Genomic DNA, 27,682 nt, shown 5'->3' on the forward strand with positions numbered 1-27,682 from the left:
TACTTTTCTAAGGAAGTTTCTGAGCTATATAATGCCACCTGCAAGGTCAAAGGAAGAGAGTAATAGAGGTAGAATCACTCTCTTTCTAAATGTCCATTGAACTACTCTTACTCACTGACTGAAAAAGGGATTTCTCTGACCTCTCCAAAGTGTCCAGGAAGAAATCAGGCAGAGGAGACTCTGCAAATACTCTACTCAAATCCCAGTTAAACATATTTTTTTTTCCTTTCTACATTTAGCTAATAATAGCGAAAGGACAGGAGGTTTGTTCTAAAAGATGTTGAAGAGAAACCAGTAGGACTTTGATAAAATTTAATATGAGATGGTACAGTGGATAGAGCTCTGGCCTTGGAGTCAGGCGGACCTGAGTTCAAAGCTGACCATAGACACTTGATACTTACTAGCTGTGCGACCCTGGGGAAGTCACTTAACCCTTATTGCCTCACCAAAAAACTAAAAAAAAAAAAAAGATTTAATATGAGATATGTGGAGAAAGAAGAGGAGTTAAGGATGACTCCAGAATTTTAAGCTTAAGGGACATGGAAGACTATGTATGTGTTAACAAAAAATGGAAAAATTAGGAAGGGTTGATCTTTTATTGGGGAAAGAAGGTAAGCATAAGATGAGATAATATCTATAAAAAGAATTTATAACTCTTAAAATAATATATAAATATTAGTAATTATTATTGTTATATGTAAAGTTTCAGGTGGCAGTCAGATGTTTAAGTACAGATATCCTATAGAATCTTAAAACTAAAATGGATTTTAGAGATCATTCAGTGTGATTTTCACTTAACCAATTAGGAAAATGTGAAACTTTGTGATTTAACCAAGGTGACCCGGCTAATTAGAAGCAGAAACTAGGCTAGAAATGGATCTCAACTACCAATCCAATAATTCTTTTTCTGCCCTAGCATGATGACTTTTCATGAACCTGAGAAATATGAAAATGAAAATAGAATGAAACATCTGTCCTGAATAAGCATGTTTGGGAATTATCAGCATACACGTGAAAGAAATAGGAAACAGTTTATGTCACAATCACAGATGTCACTGAAACAGAGAAAACACCATCAAAGATTTCACAATGAAACTGTAGAAATTACTGTAAATCATTAGAGAATACTAGATATCTGAGTTGGTTCCAAATCTGATACTTTATCTTCTATTTACAAAGATCAAAGTAAATGAAAATAGTTAATATTTAAGCATCCTCCAGTTTGTATCTTTCTTTTTAGCAGAGAGAAGCCATTTTCATTGCTTGTGTGAGAATGCTTCATCATGATTTCTCCTGTGTTAGTCCTGTTGGTGAGCTTTCTTTGCCATTGTGTGACTGCAGGACGGAGTAAGTATTTCACTTTTAATTTGCAAAATAATTAATACATCCAACCATTTAGTACTTGTAAAGATTCAAGGAAAACTGATAAGTCCCCTTATAATGTTGGTGTTAGGGGATATGTCTAACATTCATGTCATGGGATTTCCACGCATATTAGGTTTTTATAATACATAACTAGGAATATAATTTGAGAATTGGTATACACAAATTTATATAACAAGTATTTTTTCTAGTGGAAATTAATATTATACATTAATGATCTAATGGTCTAATAAGCCTTTAAGACATTTGTCTTTTCTAAGAAAATAGCTACACAGACCATAATGTACTAGAATCTAAGAATAATGATCACTTAAATTTATCTTTTAATTGTTTTCCTACTTTGATTATGTGGATAGAGAGGTAGGCCTAAAGTCAGGAAGACCTAAGTTCAAATCCAACCTCAAATAATTACTGGTTGTATGATCCTGGGCAAGTCATTTAACCCCTCTTTGCCTCAGTTTTCTCATCTGTAAAATGGGGGTGATAATTAGCACCTACCTTCTGGGGTTGTAGTGAGGATGAAATGAGATAACACTCGTAAAATGCAAACTTTAAGAGCACTATACAAATGCTATTATTATTATTATTATTATTATTATTACTATTAGTGATTATGTTCCAAATCTGCCTTCTCCAATGAAGGCTTCTTTTTGGTAATACACAACTTAGCACCTTACATTTGCATCATCAATTCTACCTCGCTTTTGGGAAGGTGGCTTCTGTTAGAAAAGAAGATGTTCTTGCCTTTCTCTATAAAATTTACAGGGTCATAACTTCAGAGCTGGAAATGAACTTAGAATCTACCTAGTACAATCCTCTTCTTTTATAAATAAGGGAACCTTAGAGTGGTTGTTATTTGCTCAAGTTCACAAAGGTAAGTGTCAAAGCTAAGGTTTGAACTCAGGTCCTCTGGTGACCAACCAGATAGTGCAGCAGATAGAGCACTGGGCCTGGAGTTCAAATCTGGCCTCAGACATTTACTAGCTATATGACCCTGGACAAGGCACTTAACCCCTGTTTGCCTCAGCTCCTCATCTATAAAATGGGGACACACGGGAGCAAGAAATGGCAAACCACTCCAGTATCTTTGCCAAGAAAACGTCATGCGCAAAGTCCATGGGGTCACGTAAAGGCAGACAAGACCGAACAACAACCATCTCTGATGCCCAAACCAGCTTTCTTTTCACTGTGTCAGTCAAAATTGTCTTCTATTGGTTTTTATTGTAAAAGTATTAGAGAGACTGATAAGAGAGCCAATGGCAGGGCTGGCCTTAGGCAAGACTGTAATTATAGAGGACAGATTTTAGGTTCTTCTTCTCTTCTTTCATTTCTCCCTCCAGCTTATCCAGTGTCCCTATTCTTTCTCTGAGGTCCCAATGGCTGCCCATTCCTGTATCCCTTAGCCTGTCCCCTTTTTGTTTTGGGTTTTTTTTTTGTTTGTTTGTTTTATTTTTTTAAGGCAATTGGGGTTAAGTGACTTGCCCAGGGTCACACAGCTAGTAAGTGTCAAACATTTGGTCTGAGGTCAGATTTGAACTCAGGTCCTCCTGACTTCAGGGCCAGTGCTCTATCCACTGCACCACCTAGCTGCCCCCACATGTCCTCTTTTCAACAGTTATGTACTGTAGACCTTCATCTCCTTCTTCATCTTCTGTCAAAGTTTGTTCCATCCTTTTAAGGCTCATCTCTCCATTCCAAATAACTAACTCAAACTGAGGTACTTATGGTTGAGAAAGGAGTAGTTTGGGACCCTTCCAAGATATACATGTATTTTTATGAGTGAGTCTTTTAGAAACATGGCCTCAGACTAAAGCAATGGATTTTTATGTAATTTCAGGCTCTTGTAATAGTAGGGTAAAGAGGATAGTTTTGGAGGAGTGTGGTAAAATGGACATCCTGCTCAGTGGTGCCACTTTTACATTTCTTGCTGTACCACCTCCTTAAATTTTCTGAGGCTTCCTAAACACCAGGTACCCAACAGGAAGAAGACCACAGGGGCATTCTTGGTTCCCTCACTTTTTCCCCTGTTCCCTTATAATAGAATACTAATTTTAAAAATATTTTAAAGAAGACTTAAAATCAGTTCAGGATATATGCAGTAAGGGAAAGTTTATCAATAACAAATAGAAAGGATAGTGCCATAGGGCAGCTAAATTTTGAGTATTTTGAGCTAGATTCCCAGTTCTGTCCCTTACTATGTGATGCTGGACAGGTCACTTAACCTCTCTGGCTCTCACTTTCCTCATTTATAAAATGAAGGTGTTGGACTAGATAACCTTTAAGGTTTCTTCCAGATCAAAATCTATAATCCTACAACAACCAGATTCTTTTAATTTAATCTTAATTCTTCACACCTACTATGGAATGCTAGGTCTATATATGGTATTGTGGAACCACTGATCTTGGAGTTAGAAGTCCTGATTTTGAGCATTGGCTAAGCCACTCCTATGACTAAGAGCAAGTCACTTACAATTTCTATGGATTTTAGTCTCCTTGCTTGGAAATTCTCATAATACTTTTACTGTCCACCTCACAGAGTTGATATGGGGAAAGTCCTCTGTAAATCTTATAGCACTCTGTAAATGTGAGTAAATATACTTTGCTTGGGCTTCCTCCTATTTAACTTCCTTCTGCCTGATTTTGACTGGTCAGTATGAATTCTAGTTCTGTTACTGTGGATTTGGCTGACCATGGTTGCTATGCTTTGATCCTCTGAAATCTACTTAGCACAGGATTTAGAGTTGTCAGGGTATTCCTTCCACTCTACCACACAGAGCTCTGAATTATGGAGTATGAGAGGCTAGGATTTAGGCAAGACCTTTCCAAGTGTAACCCCCATTCTGCACTGCTTACATAACCTTCATTTTGCATACCTACAGGCACCTAGGTATCACAGTGGACTGGGGATAAAGTTTTGTAGGCTTGGGTTCAAGCTTTGCCTCAATTACTAGCTGTGTAAACCTGAGCAAATCTTTGTCTGCCTCAGTTTCTTCAAACGTGAAACAGTAATAATAATAATGCCTACCTTTCAGGACTGTTGTGAGCATCAAATGAAATAATATTTGTGAGGTACTTAGCAAAGTGTTGGGTATATAATAAGAGCTTAATAAATGTTTCTTCCTTTACTCTCTCTTTCCTCATCTTCCCTCCACTTCTCTCCCCTTCTTGGCTATGGCCTGGGAGATTGCCTTCCACAAACTCTCAACAAGAAAGGAATCTCTGTCAGTTATTCTCCCTGGGTTTCAGGCAGGGATGTGCTGAAAAATATTTAACTATTGATTCGGGGGGAGGGCGAGAGGGTAAAATATGAATGCAGGACACACTTATAAGTTTAATCTGCATTATTAACATTTTCTCCATCACTTTCTTAAGTCTAGATCCTAGAAAGGCAATAAAACAAGAAATCAAATCCCAATTTGTAGCATTGCTGGTTTACAAGGTATAAAACACCCACACTGAAAATTTAACATTCAGCTATCCCTAGCTGGTTTGAGCTGGTTCCAGTACAGTACATCTCTGGTTCAAGCCTTCATGTCTTTCTTACTCCTTCCTTATCTGGCTGCTTCCATGTTCCGAATTCCAAAAGACAACTTCTCTCTCACCTTTCCCTCTTTCCTTCACTTTGGCTTTTATATCCTAACGTATTTTCTATAGCTCCTCGAAGCCAATTTTACTAAATTTTGCTAGCTTCCTCTCCAGTTTTCTGGAGAATTGACCATCAGGGGCTAAATAATTATTGTTTTTCTGCTTCCAGCTGAGCAGCTATGGGACCTTAGCTCCTACCAGGTCCCACTGAACATCTCCAAACATCCTCTTTACATTACTCCTGCTTCCAGATTAATAATTGCCTTTCCTGCTCTGAACTCATACTCTCACGACCTTAGTTCTCTGTTATTAGCTAAGCTTAGCAAGCAGCATCATTATATATCATCATAGGTCATTGTTTTGAATATAGATTTAAATGTCAAATATCTGCTTTCTGGTGGAGGGAAGGGGATCCTGGTTCTGTGATTTCATTGGTCTAGGGAACTCCCAGAGAAAATTTTCCTTCCACCAAATGCAGAACAGCAACCATTTTGCAACTTACAATCTTAGAGGGTTGCCTTGGCCAATTGAGATGAAGGCATCTGAAGTTGCCTTGAATTAACAAATCCCCCAAAAGAGATAGTTTTCTTACTTGTAGCCACATTACATTACTTTTATGTAGTGCCATGTAACTTAAGTATGCATTAATATTTATCAGCTGATTGGAAGGTAAAGGATTCTGTAACCATTTATTTATCTTCTATAGTAGAACGTAAGCTTCTTGAGAGCAGAAACTATTTTTTTCTTAGTATCCCAATGCCTAGCTCAGAATGTGTACTTGATAAATGATTGATGAATTAAAATCAGTATAGTGCTTTCAATTTTTCCTAGGTTAAGTTTGTTTTCCTTTCCTAACCACATTGTACTGTGAAATTTTTTTACTTACTGCGGACTTAAACCTTACTACAACATAAATATGTGATTAAGGATGCTTATTTAGGTTAAAAAAAAGTAATGCTTAAAGGATACATTCTTTTTTTTTCCACCAGGGGATGTATGAATGTCTCTTAGAACTTTATTAGTCTTCCCTAAAACCACTGCATCTATAGGGAAACCATCCCATATCTCATTTATTCAGCTACAATCAAACAAAAACCCAGACCACTTTTCCTTTTTTCCTCTCTAATTCTAAGCACTGGGTAAAAACAAAACTAACAGAGTGGCTGTGACACTTGATATTTATATACTATTTTTAATTTTTTAAAAAATATTACTTATGTGTTTTTATATTACAATCATTTCTGGATAAACCCTGTTTCTTTATTAATCCTACCCTAATAACAAAAAGAGTTAAAAACAACAAACAACAATCTAATACAATGATCAAGCCTGTTAATGTATGCAGTATCCCATTCCTTTTTTTTGTTTTGCTTTACTCTTTTTTGTTTTTACATTATACTTACAGATTACTTTCTCCTCATGATAGATTTCTTGTAACATAGTAAAACAATTAAGTAAAACTAATAATAAACATCCTTAAATGTGTTCATTTTATAATATTGATGTTAAAATAAAAGTTATTCTCTTGGTTCTGCTTGCTTCATTCTGCATCAATTCTAAGTCTTTCCATATCTTTTATCTGTTTCCTCATTGCTTATAGCACACATTATATTTCCATTGTCCTCTCTACAAAAAGAATGGAGGTGTATCAATTACTCAAGTTTTAACTTCATTTTAGTGTTTCTAGTTTCCTAGAAAATTGAGGGCAGCTAGATGTTGCAGTTGACAGAACACTAGCCTGGAGTCAGGAAGACTCATCTTCCTGAGTTCAAATCTGGCCTTAGGCACTATTTGTGTGACCCTGGGCACATCACTTAATCCTGTTTGCCTCAGTTTCTTCATCTGTAAAATGAGCTGAAGGAGAAAATGGCAAACTGCTCCATTATCTTTGCCAAGAAAATCCCAAATGGGGTCACAAAAAGTTGGATGCAACTGAAATGACTAAGTAAAAGTATCCTGATGACTTAACTTGTATTATTTTCTCGGTTCTGCCTACTTCACTATACATGTTTGTGTGTCTTTCCATTTCTGTAAGCATGGTTCTTATTCCTATACTTTGCTTTTAAAGAGTAAACACAGAGGTTCTACTGAAAGTCCTCTTTCCTTGCTTTGTTTCAGCTTGTCCCAAGCCACAGGAGCTACCATTTTCCACTGTTGTTCCATTAAAACTGAGCTATGAGCCAGGGGAACAAATTTTGTATACTTGCAAGCCTGGTTATGTGTCACGAGGGGGAATGAGAAGATTTTTATGCCCTCTCACTGGAATGTGGCCCATCAACACCCTGAAATGTCAACGTAAGTCAGCTCTTTAGGTTGTATCATTTTTTCCCAACTGGAGCATGGGGAAGCCTTTGGGACACATTATGTCTTCTATGGGAGTGCTTAGACACAACTGATAATATAGAAATTGAAGGAGTGACAATGAACAAGAACCGGGAAAAATTTTAGGAGAAATAAATAAGAGCTTATTTGGAAACAATGGAGATGATCATTGACCTGGAGTTTTTGTGAAGCTATAAGACAAGATTTTGTCAGGGAACATAAAGGGAGGGAAAAACACAGATAAGAATTGGAAAAATGGTGCCTTAAATTCAACTTAACATCAAATGGGTACAAGGCAAGAAGTTACTGAGGCAATACTGTACCATTCTGCTTTTACATCAAAATGAGAATATATGTATTTAAAATAAGTTTGCAACTTTTGAACTGTTGTTCATCCCTACTACTCCCTAAAAGCTAAAAATATCCTTAGGCTGTCTATGCAAAACAGATGTATTAGACACAGTTGAGAAAGTCCAGTATTTTTGGTGCTGCATGTAGGCAGCTATGTGGTAGTTATCTAGACCAACTCTATGGCAATCTAGGTCAATAATTAAGTGCTCAAAAGTTACAATGTAAATTGTTCTGTGATCTGGTAATTTTGGTTATATGACCTCTTGTCAATCAGTTGCATCTACCTTATCATAAAAATTACTTGTGTATTAGCTTTTAAGGGAAAATTCCATGAAAATATATTAATTTTTGTTATCTTTCAAATTACAGCCAGAGTATGCCCTTTTGCTGGAATTTTAGAACATGGATCTGTGCGTTATACAACCTTTGAATACCCTAATTCTGTGAACTTTACTTGCAATAAAGGGTAAGACTTTTCATCCAGAGAAATTTAGAGTTGGAAGGGGCCTCAAGGGTTGTCTGGTCTACCCCCCTTATTTTACAGATGAGGAAACTGAGGCCAAGAGAGTGCTTTGTTCAAGGGCACAGAGATGCTAAGTGGTAGAGCCAAGATTTGAATCCTCTGGAATAAATTAGCTAACTAGGGGACAGCTAGGTGGCGCAGTGGATACAGCATTGGCCCTGAATTCAGGAGGATCTGACTTCAAATCCAACCTCAGACACATAACACTTACTAGCTCTGTGACCCTGGGCAAATCACTTAACCTCATTGCCTAGCCAAAAAAAAAAAAGAAGAAAATGAAGATAAATTAGGTAACTAAAAGAAGATATATTAGGTTCCTTTCTGTACCCTTCAACTAGGATGAGGGGGAAAAAAAAGTATCAAGTGTCTCAAATTAAATTTCTACTGACTTATCTAGTTTTGGACTAATCATTCTTCACCTTTGAGCTTCTCTTTCTGTCTTTTGGTATTTTTTTTAATAGGGTTAAGAACAGTGATTACAGATTCTTTGCTGAAAGCAAATAAATTGTAGTTTCTCTACTGAACTACAGACTAGAGATAGGAAGACTGGCAAAATGTAATATTGATTGCTAGATTTAATTTTCCTATTTCTGATTTACTCCTTTGTGGAAGAGGTAGAGTTAAAACCTTGAAACAACACAAGGACTTCATTTAAATTCTGGGTGAAGTCTCAATAATAGGGTTCAGGATTAAAAGATTTTAGGGATGAATTGTAGCTGTGAGGCAAATAAGACTGCTTAGCTGATAGAACAGGAAAACTAAATGGCAAACACTGACGGGGAGGGTAATGAACGGTGTGCCCATAAATGTTTATAAACCAGATCTCCTCTCCCCCAAAAAGTATACTTTTAAAGCATAATCTGCATTATTGACATTTCCTGAGTTAACATTTATTAGTTATATATGTGTTATATACATTTATAATTTTTAACATTGGAGGCCCAATTCAAATCTAGCCTCAGATACTTACTAGCAGTGTGACCCTGAGCAAAATCACTTAAATTCTGTTTGCCTCAGTTTCCTCAACTGTCAAATGGGGATAAAGATAGCACCTTTCAAGCATGGTTGTTGTGAGCATCAAATGAGATAATATATGTAAAGTGAACTTAGCACAGTGCCTGGCACAAAGTAGGTGCTATATAAATGTTTATCCCCTTCCTTTCCCTTTTTCCTATCTCTTTCTTTTGTCTAGCCAATCAACAAAATAGTAAATCAAGCCTTGAATTTTGTAGCATCTGCTGATTTCTGAGGCATAAATGCTCATACTGAAAATTTAACAATTGGATACCCTGAGCCTGTTCAAGCTGATTCCAGCAAGCCCTTAGCAATGAAGAACAAAGCCCATTTATTCTTCACATAGTTAAACAAAAGCAGTAACAAAGCACTTATTCGAGATTTTGTTGGTGTATGCACTCCCTCCCCTGACATACATTATAATGCTACTACGATTTGGTATTTTGCTGTGTATGTTGCTATGACTGAAAAATTAATCTCAGCTAATGTCCAGTCTTCTAAAGGAAGCTTTTCCCAGTCTCCCTTAATTTTAGTGCCTCCCTCTGAGATGATCTCCAATTTACCCCATACATATCCTGGTTGTGTATAGTTGTTTGCATGCTATCTCTCACAATAGAATATAAGCTCCTTAAGGGCAGCGACTGTCTTTTTTTCCTTTCTTTCCATTTCTAGCATTTAGCAATGATCCAGGATGAAGTGGGAGACCTTGACCTTTTTAAACTAAGGTCTTTCCTAGGTCTCAGTTTATCTGAGGTAACATCTGTTCAGTAGTTAAAGGCTAGGTAAGAATTGAGGTAAAGATGCCCTACTTTGCCTACAGAAAAGAATCAGTCAGGGAGGGGAAGACCCTCAGAGTTTCTGGCCAGAACAGAAACAATTGCTATTTATAGTCACTCATTGTTTTTTGTTATTTTTTTAAACTGAGACAATTAACTCTTTGTCTCATGTAGTTTTCATTTATGATTTCTTGACCTATAGCTCTGGAAAATCAGGCTTAGATAAAGCCCTTTGAGATTCAAATGGAGCTATTTGATTATGCCTTTAAACCCAAATCACTCTGGCTCTCATTGACTGGCCAATAATAGACCCCAGCCCTAGCCTCGCTTGCACAGTATTTGGGTTTTGAAGGTTCGGAGTGAGTGTAAATAACAATCGTTGTTGTTCTGGCCAGAGACTCTGAGGGTCTTTCCCCTTCCTGATTGATTCTGTTGTGAAGGCAAGGCTATCTTTTACCTCAAATTTCACCTAGGCTTTAACTACTGAATGGGTGTGGCCTCAGGCAAACTGAGAAACCTGGGAAAGACCTTAGCTAAAAAAGGCCAGGGTCTCCCACTGCATCCTGGACTATCGCCAGTTGTCCTGACCCATGTCTTGCCCGCAGGACTACAGTGACTCTGAAGGTGAGAGTGGAGCTGACAACTTTGCATAACTCTGCCTCACTTAAACCCAATTCACTTGCAAGGCAAGCCGTCATCCACCCTGATGTCACTGGTCCTCTTTGAGAAAGGACAAACAATAGCACTTAGCACAGTGCCTGGAAAAGAGTAGGCATTTAATAAATGCTAGATGACTGACTGATTAATCACTCTACCACTAATGTGATGACAAGTTTCTCCAAACTTAGGCTAGTCTTCAGGTAACAAATATAAAACCCAAGACCAACCTGTATTTATAGACTTTCCCACTTGGTAGGACTTATCAGAGATTTACTCTCTGCTGGCAATAACCTGTAAGAAGCCAGGAAAATATCATACTATATCACAGTGGAGTACCAGATGATGCCTATATGACCCTGGGGCAAGTCATTTAACCTCTCTGAATCTCAATTTCCTCATCTCTCTACACAGAGAGTGGTACTAAATGTTCTCTAAGATTCCTTCCATCTCTAAACATATTATCCTATGATTTTGTATGCTTTACTTTTCAAGCAGCTCGGTGGACAGAATAAAATGCTGGGCCTAGGGTCAGGATGATTCATCTTTCTGAGTTCAAATCTGGCTGGGTTAGTCACTGAACCCTGTTTGCCTCAGTTTCCTCATCTGTAAAATAAGCTGGAGAAGGAAATGGCCAACCACTCCAAGAAGACCCCAGATGTAGTCATGAAGTGTTAGAAATGACTGAACAACAAACTTTTCAAGCAAAGATATTGTGATGACACTGACAACAATCCTTAATTTCCAGTAAATCCTTTATTTCCAGTAAATCTCCCATAGTTGTTGTGAGAATCAAGTGAGAGAATATTTGTAGAACACTTAGCACAGCGCCTGGAACACAGTAGGCTTAAGCTTAGTAAATACTCCTTTACATGGAAACTCCCTTCACCAATTCAGATCAGCAGCTTTCATCACTTAAAATTTTATAGCGGTCTGGAGCATTGATTTAGAGGTTAAGTGACTTGCTCACAGTATATTTCAGAGGCAGGCCTTGAATCCAGGTTTTTCTGACTTTAGCCCACTTTATTGAGTATACCATACTGCCTTTCATTTATACTTTCTGGTTCATAAAAGAAGTTGGAAACATTGCCTAGTGATACAGATGAGAAATTCTGGGTTATTATTCCATCAAAGATCATAATCATCTCATTCTTTAGTGATCTGTCTACAGCATGAGAATTGTGCTTCCTCTATTGCCCAACTCTTGTGAGAATTCACCGTATTTGCTGATATGCTGAGAGCCTTATTTACTACTTACTATAGGGCAAGTAAATTGCTCATTTAGAGGTGGTACATTTTCCCTTTCAATAGCTCTGGAAGACATTTGTGCTCCATTATTAATAAATTATCTCAATCCGTAATGAAATGATTTCTCCCTTTTAAGGTTTTATCTCAATGGAACTGCTTCTGTTAAGTGCATGGAAGATGGAAGATGGAGCCATCCCCTACCCAACTGCTCTCGTAAGAACTTATTATTGGGAAAGGTCCCCTGAATTCTCCCTTCCTGGCTCAGAAGAATGCAACAACATCCTTTTGGAACCATAGATGGCTGCATACTGGAATTTTACTTAGTTTGGAGGCATACCTGGAATTTTACCTAGTTTTTTTTTTAAGGCAATTGGGGTTAAATGACTTGCCCAGGGTCACACAGCTAGTAAGTATCAAGTGTTTGGTCTGAGGCCAGATTTGAACTCAGGTCCTCCTGACTTCAGGGCTGGTGCTCTATCCACTGCGCCACCTAGCTGCCCTTGAATTTTACCTAGTTTGGTGTAGAGATTCCATTTATTAGAATTGATGGCTGCTATGGCTGACACTTCCAATATTTCTACAATACTTTTTTACAGCTGCTGTTGTATTCATGGGAGTTGATGCTATATAATTAGGAAAATCTTGGGGAGCACTCAGGTCTAGGCCCAATCCTCTTCCATACTGGGTCATGCCTCCAACAGGAGTTACTGATCATCCATCGTTCTATAGAACATGCAGGATATTCTATAGAACATAGAACATCCATAGTTCTATCCAAGAAATGTTGCAACAGAGCAATCACAGATAGGATATTGTTTCAGGGCACAGAGCAAGAAGAAACATTTTCAAACTCCTAAAACTGTAGGTTTACATAAGTATAATGTTGTCATCTGTAGGGCAAAGAAATTGTCTTGCAAACAATCATTCTTTAGATCTGAAGCATTAAGGGGGTGTAGTTAATAGAATGCTAGACTTGGAGTCAGGAGCACTTAAGTTCCACTTATGCCTTCGACATTTCTTGTGTGACCCCCGACAAAACACGCAATCTTTTTCAGTCTAAAAGTCCTCATCTGTATACAGAGGATAATAATAGCACCTAAAACATAGGGCTACTGTGAATAACACATGAAAAGTACTCTGCAAACCTTAAAGCACTGTATAAATCTATATTATTATTATAATTAATTGTTTGTTAGATGAGGTCTATCTCAATTAAGGAAAGTAGAGAGCTGCATTAAATTCAGGAGTTAAAAAACAAGCAAACCTGATATCCTAAATTCCAGACATACACAAAAGATCAATTAGGGTTTGACTATTTACTTTTCAAAATGATCTGTGTCTGAATTTCCTCAATAGCCAACTCCCCTAGAGCATTCAAACTGGTGAACTTTGGTCAGTTGTCAACAGGCCTGAATTTTGATTCCTGGCAAGATTTTAGGATGTATTACTAATTCGATGGTTAGTGGGAATTCAGAAAGGTAAGCTATGATTACCAAAAGATCAATATATAGTTTGATAAAGAGTCATATGATGACAGCATTTCCTTTTTTGGACAGAATTGCATAAATCAAGAGACTGCTTTGACACAGTCTCTTATTCATGCCTTCAGTCAGTTACATTAAGTGACCATTCTAACCCTGACCCTGGAATGTAGTAGTTATTTAATATGCCTGCTATGTGCCAAGCGTTGTGCTAAGTGCCGGGGATACAGAGAAAGGCAAAAGAGCCCCTGCTGTCAACGATCTTTAGTGGAGGAGACAGCATGCAAATATCTATGTGCAAGCAAGCTATATATGGGATAAATTGGAAATAATCAACAGAGAGAAGGCAGTAGAATTAAGGGAGAATCAGGAAGGGCTTCCTGTAGAAGATAGGATGTAGCTGAGACCTAAAAGAAGTCAAAAGAAGATGATGAGGAGGGAAAGAGTTTTAGGTATGGGGGACAGCTGGAGAAAATGCCTTGAGGCAGGAGATGGAGTGCTTAGTTTGAGGAATGGCAAGGTCAGTAACATTGGATCAAAGTGTATGCGGGGTATAAGAAGACTGAAGAGGAAGGGAGGGCAGTGATAGGTAGCTGTTGGAGTTGATTGAATGGGGGAGGGGGAAGGGAGGGTGTGACATGATCAGACTGGCACTTTAGGAAAATTACTTTGGCAATCCAGCGGAGAATGGATTTGTGGTTGGGAGATTAACCAGCAGGCTTTTGCAGTAATCCGGTTGTGAGGTGATGAGACTGTAAGAGAGAGAAGAGGACAGATCTGAGAAATGTTATGAAGGTAAAATTGACAGGCCTTGGTAACAGATTGGATATGGTGGGTAAGAGACTGAGGAGTTGAGGATGATACCGAGGTTTTGAGCCTGGGTGGCTGGGAAAAGGATGGTACCCTCGAAGGAGTAGAGAAGTTAGGAAGAGAGGAAGGTTTTAGGGAAAGATAAATTCAGTTGGGGACATATTGAGTTTAAGATGTCCACAGGACATGCAGGTGGAGATATCCAACAGGCAGGTGGAAATGTGAGAATGGAGATCACCGGAGAGGTTATTTGAAAATCATCAGCATAGAAATGATAATTGATTCCTTGGGAGCTGATGAGATTAACAAGTGAATTAGCACAGAGGAAGATAAAAAGAGAGTGCAGGACAGAGCCTTTCTGGACACCCACAGTTAATGGACATGATCTGGTTGAAGATCCAATGAAGTGTACGAAGTGGAAGCCAGATATGTAGCTGGAGAACTAGGAGTGAGTAGTGTCCCCAACATGTAGCTAGGTGCTGCAGAGGATACTGCAGTGGCCCTCCAATCAGGAGGATGTGAGTTCAAATCTGGCCTTAGGCACTTATTAGCTGTGTGACCTGAGCAAGTCACTGAACCCTGTTTGCCCTAGTTTCCTCATTTGTAAAACGAGCTGTAGAAGGAAATGGCAAATCACTCCAGTGTCTTTGCCAAGAAAACCCCAAATGGAAGCACAGTCAAACACTACTGAAAAATGACTGAATAGCAGCAAAGTGTTCCCCAAACCTAGAGAGAATATCAAGGAGAAGAAAGTGATCAACAGAGTTAAAAGATGAAGAGAGGTCAAGGAGGATGAAGACTGAGAAAAGACCATTAGATTGGCAATTAAGAAATCATTAGTAATTTTGGAGACAGCAGTTTCATTTCAATGTTGAAGTCAGAAGCCAACCGTAGTGACTTAAGAAGAGAGTGAGAGGAAGGAACTGAAGGTTCCTATTGTGAAAAAATCCTTTTCTAGGATTTCATTCATATTTATCCTTGTGAATAAGATATAGACATATGGGTTATGCAATAATACACTTACATGAATTTTGAATTGGGTGAATAACTAGACTCTTAGTTATTAGTGAATACATGTCTTCCTGGAGGGAAATCTCATGCTATGTCCCTCAGATCATTCTTTGACTTTGTACTACTCAACATTTTTATTAGTGACTGTGTTGAAAGCATAGATGGGATTCTAATGAGTTTTGTAGATGACATGAGGTTGGAGGAATAACTAAAATATTGGATGATAGAGTTTCATCCAACTCTTAGATTTTATGATTTTGAGATAATGTGATTTGATGAAAACACATTTTGGGAATTGTGTAAAGTGAAGTATACATATTCAGATTTTTAAAGAAAAAAAACGATTTCAACTTTAACCTAAATATGTCAACTAACGCACTTTTTCTCTTGAAGTATCTAAATGATGTCCTCAATTTTTTTTCCATTTTGTAAGTGTGGATCGACTTTTCAAAAATTAATTGATTACTTTTAGTTTTCAACATTCAGTTTTAGAAATGAGTATGGATATACTTGATGCCACTGAAAGCCTATGATAGACAGGTCTCATTTCTTTAGTGGTTTCAGTCATGTCTGACTCTTTGTGATCCCATTTGGGGTTTTCTTGACAAAGATACTAGAGTGGCTTGCCATTTCCTTCTCCAGCTCATTTTATAGATGAGGAAACTAAGGCAAAAGCTTTGTTGTCCAGTGGACACAGATCCATTATTTAACCTAGTTTGGATTTTTAAAAATTACTCTTCATGAGTCCTACAACTTTTACATTACTTTTAAAACTAATTTTAGCTTACAGTTGAAAATTTTTTCTCTCCACATCAGCATGAGTTACTTTTCATTTTATTTCTAGCTTTACTTTTTTGAAGGGATCAGGGTTTTAAGACTCAATTAGTCATTTAGAAATTGTTGTGCTTTCTTTTTACAGGTATAACTTGTCCTCCACCATCCATACCTAAACTTGCAACCCTAAAACTGCCTAAGTCATCAGCTAAAAACAGCTCCTTCTATCAAGACGCAGTAGTCCTTGACTGTTTGCCACATTATGCAGTGTTTGGGAATGACACAATTAGATGCACAGAACATGGAAATTGGACTGAAGTACCAGAATGCAGGGGTAAGTGCAACAATAAATTTTAATATTTTAATGTAATTAAATTAATTGAAATATTAGTATTTTAAGGTACGGTAATGTATGCCATACATTTTAAGAGAACTAGTTAAACATTTACCACCACATACCTGGTCCATTGCAAGAGATGCATATGATGGTAGCAAAAGCAAGATTTGGCAAACAATTGGATCTGTGTAGTGAGGGAAACAGAGGAATTCAGGATAATCCAGGGTTATGAACTTGAGTTCCTAGAAGGTTGGTGGTGTCATCTAAGAAACGGGAAGGTTGGATGAGGAGGGGTTTTAAATGGGAAAACAATGGGTTCATTTAGGACACACTGAGTTTAAGACATCTCCAGTAATCCATTTTGAAATGTCCAAGGGGCAATTGGTTATATTGGACTGAAACTGAGAAGATTGGCACTAGACATATAGATCTGGAAATCACTTGTGTGAAGATGATAGTTAAATCCATAGGCATTGATAAGGTGGCTGAGAGAGATTATAAAGGAAGAAGAAAAGCAGGCTCAAGGCAGAACCTTGAGTAATACAGTTAGAGATGAGTCAGTAAAGACCGAAAAAGAGCAGTCAGTGAGGTAGGAGGCAAACCAGAAGAAAAACTCAGAGAATGTACAGGAAGAGAAAGTGATCAACAGTGTCAAATATGGCAAATGGGCAGTGAAGGGTGAAGGAGGAAGACTGACAATTAAGAGTCGGTAACTGTGAAGAGAGCTTGATGAGTGATGAGTTTGGAAACCAGTTTGCAAGGGGTTGAGGAGTAAGAGGAAAGAAAATGTAGGCAGTGAGGGAAGACGGCTTCATTTAGGAGTTTTGCAGAGAAATGGCTTGATAAAATAGCTTGAGGTGATTATAGGGTCTATTGAAATGTTTTTGTTATGTTTTGTTCTTAAGGATAAGGGATACTTGTGCATGTTTGAAGACAGTAGGGAAGTAACCAGGTGATATGGAAAGGGTGAAAATTCAAGTGCCTAGGGGGATAGTGAAGGGAGAGGACAGGATCAAATATAGATAGATTTGTCTTAAAAAAGGGAAAGGCTGCTTCTTAGACAATGAAGGAAAGGAGGAGAAAATGGGAGATAATATCAAGAGGTTTTGAGGTAAGAATGAAAGATCTAGCTCATGGAAAATATCAATTTTCTCAGTAAAGTAATAGATAAAATCCTCAGCTGAAAGGGTTGGGGAAGATGTAAGAGACTTGGGGAGGGAAAAGGAGGGTGGGAATAACTTCAGTAGGAAGTGAACTAGGGAATTAGGAAGAAATAAAAGGATTATATTGTTGCAGTGAAGGCCCAGTTGAGATTGGGTAATGTGAGTTTCCCCAGTCGGCCCAAGAGGCTTTCTTCAGCTGTGTTCAGCTGCTCCTGAATAGGAGTAGAGGAGACATAAGATGACAATAATTCACGGCTGAAATTTGGCAAGAAAAGAACAGAAAGGGACCAAAGAATTCAAGAGGAGAGGACAATGCAGATTTGAAATGGCTAATATTGGCTTACTGTTGGAGTAGGAAAAAAGTAAAGTCAGATGGGGGTAATGGCCCCACAAAATACTGAGGGGTGATGGGATTAGAGGTGTCAATGAGGATGAAGAACAGGTAGAGGAGGGGTGAAATATAGAAAGAGGCAGAGTGAGAGGAGATTATGGTTAGATAAGGGAATGTCAGAGTTTCTGATTATGGGAGTGAAATGTTTATGCATAATGAAGAGATCTATTGTATGTCCATTCCTACGTATGGCTGAAGTGGAGTGAAGCCTTGGTGGGAATCTGAAGCATAAGTTTTTATGTCTAAGAAAAGTTAAATTCTTTTGCATTTATTGTGAAAAACCCATCTAATGACTCCAGAGCAAAAAATAGCTTAAGGTATAAGGGACTTGTGTTTATAAGGACCAAGGCCAATAAAGTCAGTGAGTGAAACCCGTTGGCTAACTGTTTATCAGTGTTGCTGAAGGCTGATCTTGATGGAATCAGGGCACAAAAAGGCTTTCTGTCTATGTATTTCACTGCAGGACTCTTACATAGGATGAGGACACCAGCAATAACTTGTTTTGTTATTTCTAAATTAAATAATGATATTGTGGGTAGGGTTGAGGAGATATGTATAAACCTATTTTATTTTTTTTATTTTCATATTCAAGAGAGGCAGAATGCGATTTTCTTCTTTTGAAAAAAAGTGCTACAAAGATTGCTAGGAGCTGTATATAATTTGTAATAAATACCTTGTAATTATCTCAAAAACTGATTTGACAGATGGTCAATAATTAATTATTACACATTTTTAAATGTTTTTAAAATAAAACCACTAGAGGCCCTTAAAGAGGAGAGAAAATGAGTTATTTTTGCTTTTCAAATGGGAAAACTGAGGTACTAAAAATTAAATGACTTTTTCAGGAATACACAACAAAGTTGTGGTGTAGTCAGCACTGTATTGGAGTCAGACCATACTGGCTCATGAGAGTAGATTATTAAATTTCTAATGTGAGCATTCACACTTCAGAAGTCAGCGAATGCTATAAATCAGGGCTTCATTTATTGTTCTACTAATTGGCTAGCCATAAGGAAATGATGGAAAAATGCTAATAATGCAGATTAAACTTAAAACTGTGCCATGCTTAAATTTTTTTCCTGCAGAAAGCTGGTTGTTAAACATTTGCCAGCACAGTGCTGCATATAGTAAAGAATTAAAATTCAAAACATTACAAACCACCATTGCATTATTATTTCTTTCTCTTTGACAAATATTTCTGTGTATATGTTTTCAGAAGTAAAATGTCCATTTCCAACAAGACCAGACAATGGATTTGTAAATTATCCTGCAAATCACGTACTTTATTATAAAGACAAAGCCACTTATGGCTGCCATGAGACATATGTCCTAGATGGGCCAGAAGAAGTAGAATGTGAAAAATCTGGAACCTGGTCTGCATCACCAACATGCAAAGGTATGAAAATATTTCGCATCATGGAAATTATTTGAATTTACCTGAAGGAATATCTTTATATATCACATTCTTGGTGCTATGACACATACCATAGTTATGCCACTGGAGTTACTATCTTGTACAAAAGTATTCAAATTTCATATGTGTATTAGATGGCCTCATATGTAGGAAATTTGCTTGGGATTAAACTTGGTGGCATAGACACAGAATCATAAAAACTCAGGGTCAGTAGAAACCTCAGAGCCCAACTAGTTCAACCCATAATTGAACAAGAAACCTTTCTACAGCCTTCTTGGAAAAAAAAAAGTTTTCATTATATCAAACTTAAATTTGCCTCTTTCAATTCCTACCTATTGTTACTAGAGCTTTCCTCTTAGGTCAAGTAGAACAGGACTAATCCCTATTATTTTTATATATGCTTTGTTTTTATTTTGAAGTCATTTCCAGATATTCCCCTCATTCACTCTCTCTTCCCTCACTGAACCTTCACTTGTAGCAAAGAATAACATTTACACAAAACCAACTGCCCTAGTGACTATGTCTGATATGTTCTGTACCATAGTCTCTACCTATTTAATGAAAAGAGGGAGGTGAATTTTCTTTCTCAGGGCCAATATTTTTGATTCCTTTTTCTTTGTGACTTTCTTTTATACTTGAATACAGTTATCATATACCCTGAAAGTCTTTCCTTCATGTTAAGTAAATTCCAGTCCTTTCATTGATCCATATATAGCATGAACTTGAGACCCTTCACCATCCTGAAAATATTGGCAATAAACTGATAGTTGGGAAAAGTTTTCTACAGTGGTCACTTAACTTTTTCAATAGGTTCATCTTTAATCATATGTACTATGGTACAGGGGTAGCTAGATGGTGCAGTGGATAGAATACCAAGCCTAGAATCAAGAAGACTCATCTTCCTGAGTTCAAATCACACTTAGTAGTTGTGTGACCCTGAGCAAGTCACTTAACTCTGTTTGCCTCAGTTTCCTTATCTGTAAAGTTATTTGGAGAAGGAAATAGCAAATTTCCAGTATCTTTGCCAAGAAAACCTGAAAAGGAGTCACAAAGAGTTGGACATAACTGAAAAATAACTCAGCAACAACCATGGGTGTTGGAGTGTATGGCTCCACTTAAGGTTTGAGAGGTTCTTCCATGCTAAAAAAACCTTGAGATATGCCTCTGGCAACAAAGATTAATTATAGAGGAACATGTCACCAGGAAGCTAGCTACTTGGTGATGGATGAACTTTTTTCAGCTATCACAGCCTATGAAACAAAAATGCAAACTGGCTCTTAATTTTCCATTCCCCTACCCTTCCTTATCAGCAGTGATTGTGGCAGAATGATAAGAAAGATGCAGAAGATACTAAGAATCAGACAGTTGTTAGACCATGTATAAATTTTAAGGGCAGCTAGGTGGCAAAGTGGATAGAGCACTACACTTAGAATCAGGAAGACTCATCTTCTTGAGTTCAAATCTGGCCCCAGATATTAGCTGTGTAACCCTCAACAAGTCACTTAACCCTGTTTGCCTCAGTTTCCTCATCTGTAAAAGGAGCTGGAGAAGGAAATGGCAAACTACTCTAGTATCTCTGCCAAGAAAACCCCTAAATGGGGTTATGCAGAGTTGGACACTACTGGAATGATGAACAACAACAAAATAAATTTTAATTTAATTGTTTTCACTCTAAATGTGGGATTCTTGTCAAATGACCAGTTAATATATATACTTCTGGGAATCATATCAATCTTGGCATTTTTAATAAACAAGACCATAGGAAATATATGACAGGAAGAGAAGATGAGCTGGTCGTGTGCTGTCAATGAAGGATTGCAAGTGGTCAACCAGAATATTCTAGTGTCACCTTCATCATGTCAAGAGAAATGAAGAAAGGGCTCCAGGGCTTTGGGTAAATTTTCTGTTGTGAACTTAGGAGAGGAAATGGACAAGATTTTCATAGGATAAACAGGCATCTGTGAGTTACAATCTAAATCACTGGAAGGATCTTTCAAATAGATGAATAGCTGATCCATTTGAGTACTTTAATCTAAATTTAATGTATTCTAACTTGTGTTAATGTTATTTAGCCCATGTCTTACCTCCTTACTAGAATCTAAGTAAGTTCTTTGAAGGTGGGCACTATGTCCTTTTCAATCTTTGTATCTCTGGTGCCTCACACTATGCCTTCTCAGAAGTTGAATTGATTGGAGGGAAATAACAATAATTTTACCATGCAAATTCTTGGGGACATGGTATTCAGTACATTCCCCAATTCACTTCACGGACCTACTCATAATCCACACCCTCCTCAAGGGAAATTTTCACCAAACATTCTTTAATTTGACTACCATTCACAAATCTTATTTCTTCCAGCATCTTGTAAAATTCCTGTTAAAAAAGCTGTGGTGCTATACAAAGGAGAGAAGGTGAACATCCAAGATAAATTTAAGAGTGGAATTCTGCATGGTGAAATCATTAGTTTCTTCTGTAAAGATAAAGAAAAGAAATGCAGTTACACTGAGGATGCTCAATGCTTAAATGGGAATATTGAAGTTCCCAAGTGCTTCAAAGGTGAGTTCAAAAGCTTAAACTTTATGGAAGAAATCACAAATTACCCAGTGTTCATTTTCTCTTGTTCCTGACCATATGTGTTAGTGATAACATTATTTTTCTTTGTTTGTACTCTTAATAGCATGTCACATTTCATAGTGAATAATTCTTGAATAATTCCACCCCTCTCTACTTATTTCCACTTTAACACAGTGTTTGGGATGAGGGAGTAAGTGTGTGATAGGGGATGGGAGGGTATGATGCGAGAAGTTAGGGCCTACGGCATATTCATCTTCAGAAGCATCTGTTTATCACTGAGGTTCCTACCACCAATTTCTAAACAACAGATTGGAACAAGATGATCTATAAAATACCTTCCACCTCTAAAAGTCTGACTCTTTAATTGGAGTTATACAAGAATCAGTAACAAAATCAATTGAATGCCTCATCTTCTATTATTTCTCCTTCCTGTATTTTTTTAAAAGGTCCAGTAAAAAAAAAAGACTTAAAAAAAAGACATATATTAGTATGTGTGTATGTGTGTGTGGGTGTTTGTGTATGTGTGTATGTGTGTGTGTGTGTGCATATGCACACAAACGCATGCTTGGCATGCAAAAAAGAGGAGAGAAAAGGAAAATGGGAATGATTCTTAAAGTCAAAGAGATGCGTTTTTTACACTTGAAATGTCCAGTTTGGGGGTTTTGTCCCATGGGAATAAGAAGCTGTTTCAGCCATAGCACTTTGTTCATATCTTCCTGTAGATTGAAAGTACGCTTGGGATGTTGAGAATCCTACACTCAGATCTGAGAAAGTGGATGTAATGTGTGTGTCTGTGGAAGTATATGTATATATTTGGACAGGAGAATGCTGGAGCCAAAGCTAACTGTTAAATTTTCAATGTGAGCATTTACGTCTCAAAAATTGGCATATGCTACCAGTCAGGGCTTGGTTTATTGTTTTGTTGATTTTCTAGACTTAAGAAAATAATGGAGAAAATGTTAATAATGCATATTAAACTTAAAAGTATATAGATTTTTTTAAAAAGAGCTGGTTGTTAAACATTTACTAGTATGCCACTGGGTTTGTAGAAAGATAGGAAGAAGGAGGTCAGGGGATGAGAAGCAGCTGGACGGGGAAAAAGAAGCGAATGCTTCCTAGCTCTTACCTCTGCTGCTCTTGTCTACCCTGAAAAGGATAATATAAACTGCACTGAAAGGTACCTCTGCTGTTAGCCCATGTTTGCTATTCCAAAGAGGCAGAATCATAGGATCTCAGAGTTGGAGGGGATCTGAAAGGCCAAACAATACAACTTATACCTGAAAAAAGGATTCTTTCTAAAATACCTGACCAGTGATCAACTCCTTTTGAAGACCTCCAGTGAGGGGAAACCCATTTCCTCCCAAGGCAGCTCGTTTTACTTTTGGATGGCTTTGTTAGAAAGTTTTTTTTTTCTTGTCAAGCTTAAATTTTCCTTTTTGTAACTTCTACTCAAAGCTCCCAATTCCTTCCTCCAGAAAAAATAAATTTTAATCTTTCTGTCCAGGATAGTTTTCCATATATGTGAAGACTCTTGTGCACTCCCTAAGTCTTCTCTTTTTTAGGTTCAATGTCCCCCTTTCCTTCAACCAAACCTCACATGTCCTTTGGTCAACCCTTGCTGTCTTCCTCTGGAAGCTTTCTAACTTTTAAATTAATATCTTTCCTAAAATGGGCACCTAGAACTGAATGCCATAGATCAGATGTTACCTGACAAGAGTAGGCTCTAGGGGGACTATCATTTCTTAATCCCAGACACAATGACTCTTTTAACGTGACCTAACCTCACACTGAGAGACAGTTCAGGGTAGTGGTTGAGAAATCCATACTGGCCATGTGAACCCTCTCCACCTCTTCTCTTCTCTGGAAGTCATTTAAACTTTCTATTTGCTGAGGAAATGCCCTTCACAAATGAATCACACATTTGGGGAAAAAAATACATCATCACATTTGCATTTTTACTGCCATATGATCCTTTTAATTTTTTTTTTGGGGGTGAAGCAATTGGGGTTAAGTAACTTGCCCAGAATCACACAGCAAGTAAATGTTATATATCCGAAGTCACATTTGAACTCAGGTCCTCCTGATTCCAGGACCCATGATCTATCCACTGCGCCACCTACCTGCCCCCAATCCTATTAATTAATATTGAGTTTGCAGTGCACTAAAACTCTCAGAGCTTTTTCTGATTTGCTGTATAGTCACACCTCCTTCATGTTGTACTAGGGAAGCCATTTATTTAAAAAAGCAAGACTATACATTTATCTGTATTAAATTTCATCTTACCAGCCCCAAGTCTGGCTCAAAGTTGTAGCAAGTCAGGACTTTTGGGGTTTTGTCATTCAGAATCCCTTCCAGCTTTATGCCATCTACAAATTTGATAAACATGCCTTTATTTAAATCATGATTGTTTTAAAAAAGCACTCCCCCAATTTCTGATTCTTGAGGTACTCTATTAGAATCCTCTTTCTGCAGTGGGGAAGAGAGAAGGGGAAAAGGTTTTGTGGAAGTTCATTTTTCTGGGCTTTCTTCTTAAAAGATATCATGAGGTTGGAATGTACAATGAGTGTGCTGGTAAATATTTGACAACTAGGTCTCTGGGGAAAAACATATGTGTGCCATGTTTTTAAGTTTAATCTGCATTATTAGCATTTTCTCCATCCCTTTCTTACGTCTGGACAATCAACAAAAAAATAAATCAAACCCCGGTTTGTAGTTTTTGCTGATTTCCATCACGCTGGAAATTTAACAATTAGCTCTCTTAAACTAGGAAGAGCTGGCTCCAGCATAATACTAAGAAACATGCTATCCAGGGCCTAACTTGGAATAAATTAGTACTAATCACAATACAATATGGCATCTGGGGGCAGGGGGTCTGTGTTGCTTCTAAGAGTGATGCCCAAATAGAAATCAGCAGGAAGAAAATAGGAATTGGACAAAAATTCAAAATAATCCATAGTCCTGAAGCAGATGCAGTTTTTCAGGCTTTTAGCATAGTCCTCAGACAGATGTTCCATTCATTATGGTAATGATTATGAAGATGAATTTCTATCTATATGACAGACGATATGTGGTAGTGGACTGTGGGCTGCCCTTGGAGTCAGGAAGACATGGGTTCCAGTCTTACTTCTTTTACATATACCCTGTGTGACCATGGACATCTCTAAGGGCCCCCAGACAACTCTCTAAGACATTAAATTATAAGAAAATACTGAATCTATATTAATGGATGAAATTTAAACACTTGGACTTCCTCATATTGATTAAATTATAGGTCTAAAAAAGGTGTGCATATGTATATATGAATACATATATTTATACACATATGTTTGTGTACACATATATTTACACACATACACATATACATACAGGGTGTCCCAAAAATCTTAGGGCAAGCTATAGCTTTAAATTGCACTAAGAATTTTGGGACACTGTGTATGTGTGAATGTATTGCACATGTGTGCATATGTGTGTATGTTTAAGCCCCAGCTCTCACAGTTACCTAGATCCTCTTATTTTTTTATCCTGAAACTGTAGAACCATTTGCAACATCTCTTCTCCCTTGAGTTAAACTTCAAACAAAATAGCTTCATTCAAGTATCAAAATCATTTTCTATAGCTTGAATATATGTAGTTATATATTTAATATGTTTGTATATGTATTTAATTTGATTTAATTTAATTAATAAGCTCCCTTAAGAATTGTACATCCACTTAAAGTGACCACCTTTTTTTTTTCTTTCAACAGAACACAGCTCTTGGGCTTTCTGGAAAACAGATGCATCAGACAGACAACCATGCTGAAGTTGTTTAAAAATTCAAAATTCAGTATAAAATATTTGTATCTCTTAAAATCAAAGATGGAGGAAAACTAAGTTCTCAAATTCTTTCAGCTCTTCTAACACTTTTCCTTTTCATAGCTTACTCAATTTCCTTCTTATAGCTAAGTGACTTGAATATCATTTTCATAGTGGTAAAGTAGACAGTGGAAACATTTGTCAGTTCACTTCAATTCCTTAGTACCATTCCATTGCTTCACAAAGATTTGCCCACAAAACTACAGATAAATGACGCATGTGTCTTCGAGTGTGAGCTGTCTATGCAATTTCATTAATTCTCCATTTTGGTGTGAATTAATAATATCTCTATGAATCAATTAAACAGCAAATAGCACAGACAGACCTTGATTAAATCCAAATTGAGTGAATTATTCTTTTCTTTTGTGGAGTTTATATTTCAACTACTGTGAGGTAATATAAACAATTCTCATTAAGCTATATTGACCTATACCCAACAGACCAAGTTGGTTTCATCTAAACAATGTTTGAGAAATTGTTTGACTTACTTTTAATAGAATTAAATTGGATTCTTTGTTTTATTCCTCTATTTTATGGCCTTTGCTGCAGAAGTAGAACAGGACCATACAAGTTCAAGGGCTATTTTGTATGTAGCCAGGTTGGAGATGGCTGGGTGCTAAGTGCTGGGTGGTTGCCTGAACAAAGCACACCATGCTGTCACTACTGATGACTTACTTATTTAGGGGTTAAGTTTCTCTTCAGGTTCAAGAGCAGTCAGGCACATGGCTAGGCTCAGAGATGAATAAAATTGAAGAAATTTTCTCACTGATTTACCATTACTTCAGCCTGACCTGAGAAAAATCTCTTCCTCTCTGGGTTAGCTTCCCCTCTCTCAATCTCAGACAGCACACATATAGTGTTGGATTAAAATCACTGTTAATGCTCATGTTCTTTAATAGTTGCTGTGCTAACACAGAAATACAAATAAGCATTTAAATAAGCAGGCTTCCACTTGCTGGTTGTGATGGCTTCAGTGGGTAGGGTTGAATCTCTTCCTCTTTTCCTCAATGGGAAGAAAGTGGTTCAACTGGTAAACAGAACTTCCCAGGACAGTTTCTAGAAAGCAAAGGCTGGAGGGTGAGAGTGGTTTGTATTTGTAAGACATTGTGGACCGGGCTGTGCACATCTCACCACCACAGTTCTGGTTCACAGTCAGCACTCTACTTCAGTCCAATTATGGTCAACTGTCTGCTTTAGCCTTTCCAGATGGCTGGCTGGAGCACTGCTCTGCCTCACTTTTATGCCTCAGTTTCTTCAATACATGCTCTGCTGTGCCACAAGATCTGCTTCACTTGCTTCCCCTAATTCCTGTAGACCATAAAATAAAATAAATGACACTTTACTAATTAAGAGATTGTTTAAAAAATCAACATCAAAGTTAAAAGGATACAAAATGTAACTCCTCATTCCCCTCCATCAGGCAAGGAACTCAGGGAAAAAAAATATTCCCTGCAGGCTGTAAGAACTTAGCTATCTTATTTGGCTGTATCCTTTTAAAATTTCAAGTAGCAAGGAAACCAGCCGGTTTTCTGGCTTCTTAAAGGATCAGCTTAACCCAGTACACCTTACCTGAGCTGCTCCCTGGTGTGCAGAATGCCAGCTGCCTAGAGGCAGATGAAGTGTGGACAACACTGGGCTTGGAGTCAGAAGACCTGAGTTCAAATGTGGCCTCAGATGCTTACTAGCCATGTGACCCCTGACCAAGTCATTTAACCTCTATCTGTTTCGGTTTTTTCAGCTGTAAAATGAAGATAATAATAGCACCTACCCTGAAGGGTTGTTGTGAGGATCAAATGAGACATTTGTAAAGCACTTAGCACAATGCATGGTTTAGTAGGTGCTTAATAAATGCTTCTTTCCTTCCTTCCTTCCTTCTTTCCTTCCTTCCTTCTTTCCTTCCTTCCTTCCCTTCCTTCTTCCTTCCTTCCTTCCTTCTTCCTTCCTTCTTCCTTCCTTCTTCCTTCCTTCCTTCCTTCCTTCCTTCCTTCCTTCCTTCCTCTTTCCTTTTCCTTCC

At 37.6% G+C, this 27,682-nt stretch overlaps 1 protein-coding gene across 1 annotated transcript; it reads left to right on the top strand.

Moving 5' to 3' along the window:
• The first annotated feature begins 1,240 nt into the window (after nt 1–1,240).
• APOH (apolipoprotein H) lies at nt 1,241–26,018 on the top strand. The gene is made up of 8 exons (XM_021000985.2): nt 1,241–1,347; nt 7,087–7,263; nt 8,011–8,107; nt 11,996–12,072; nt 16,081–16,269; nt 19,043–19,222; nt 21,599–21,796; nt 25,560–26,018. The coding sequence occupies exons 1-8, from the start codon at nt 1,284–1,286 to the stop codon at nt 25,613–25,615; spliced, it is 1,038 nt and encodes a 345-aa protein (XP_020856644.1). The 5' UTR covers nt 1,241–1,283; the 3' UTR covers nt 25,616–26,018.
• The last annotated feature ends 1,664 nt before the right edge of the window (nt 26,019–27,682 follow it).

This window comes from Phascolarctos cinereus, unplaced genomic scaffold (genome assembly GCF_003287225.1).
Source record: "Phascolarctos cinereus isolate Bilbo 61053 unplaced genomic scaffold, phaCin_HiC Scaffold_5;HRSCAF=322, whole genome shotgun sequence".
NCBI classification, from domain to species: Eukaryota; Metazoa; Chordata; class Mammalia; order Diprotodontia; family Phascolarctidae; genus Phascolarctos; species Phascolarctos cinereus.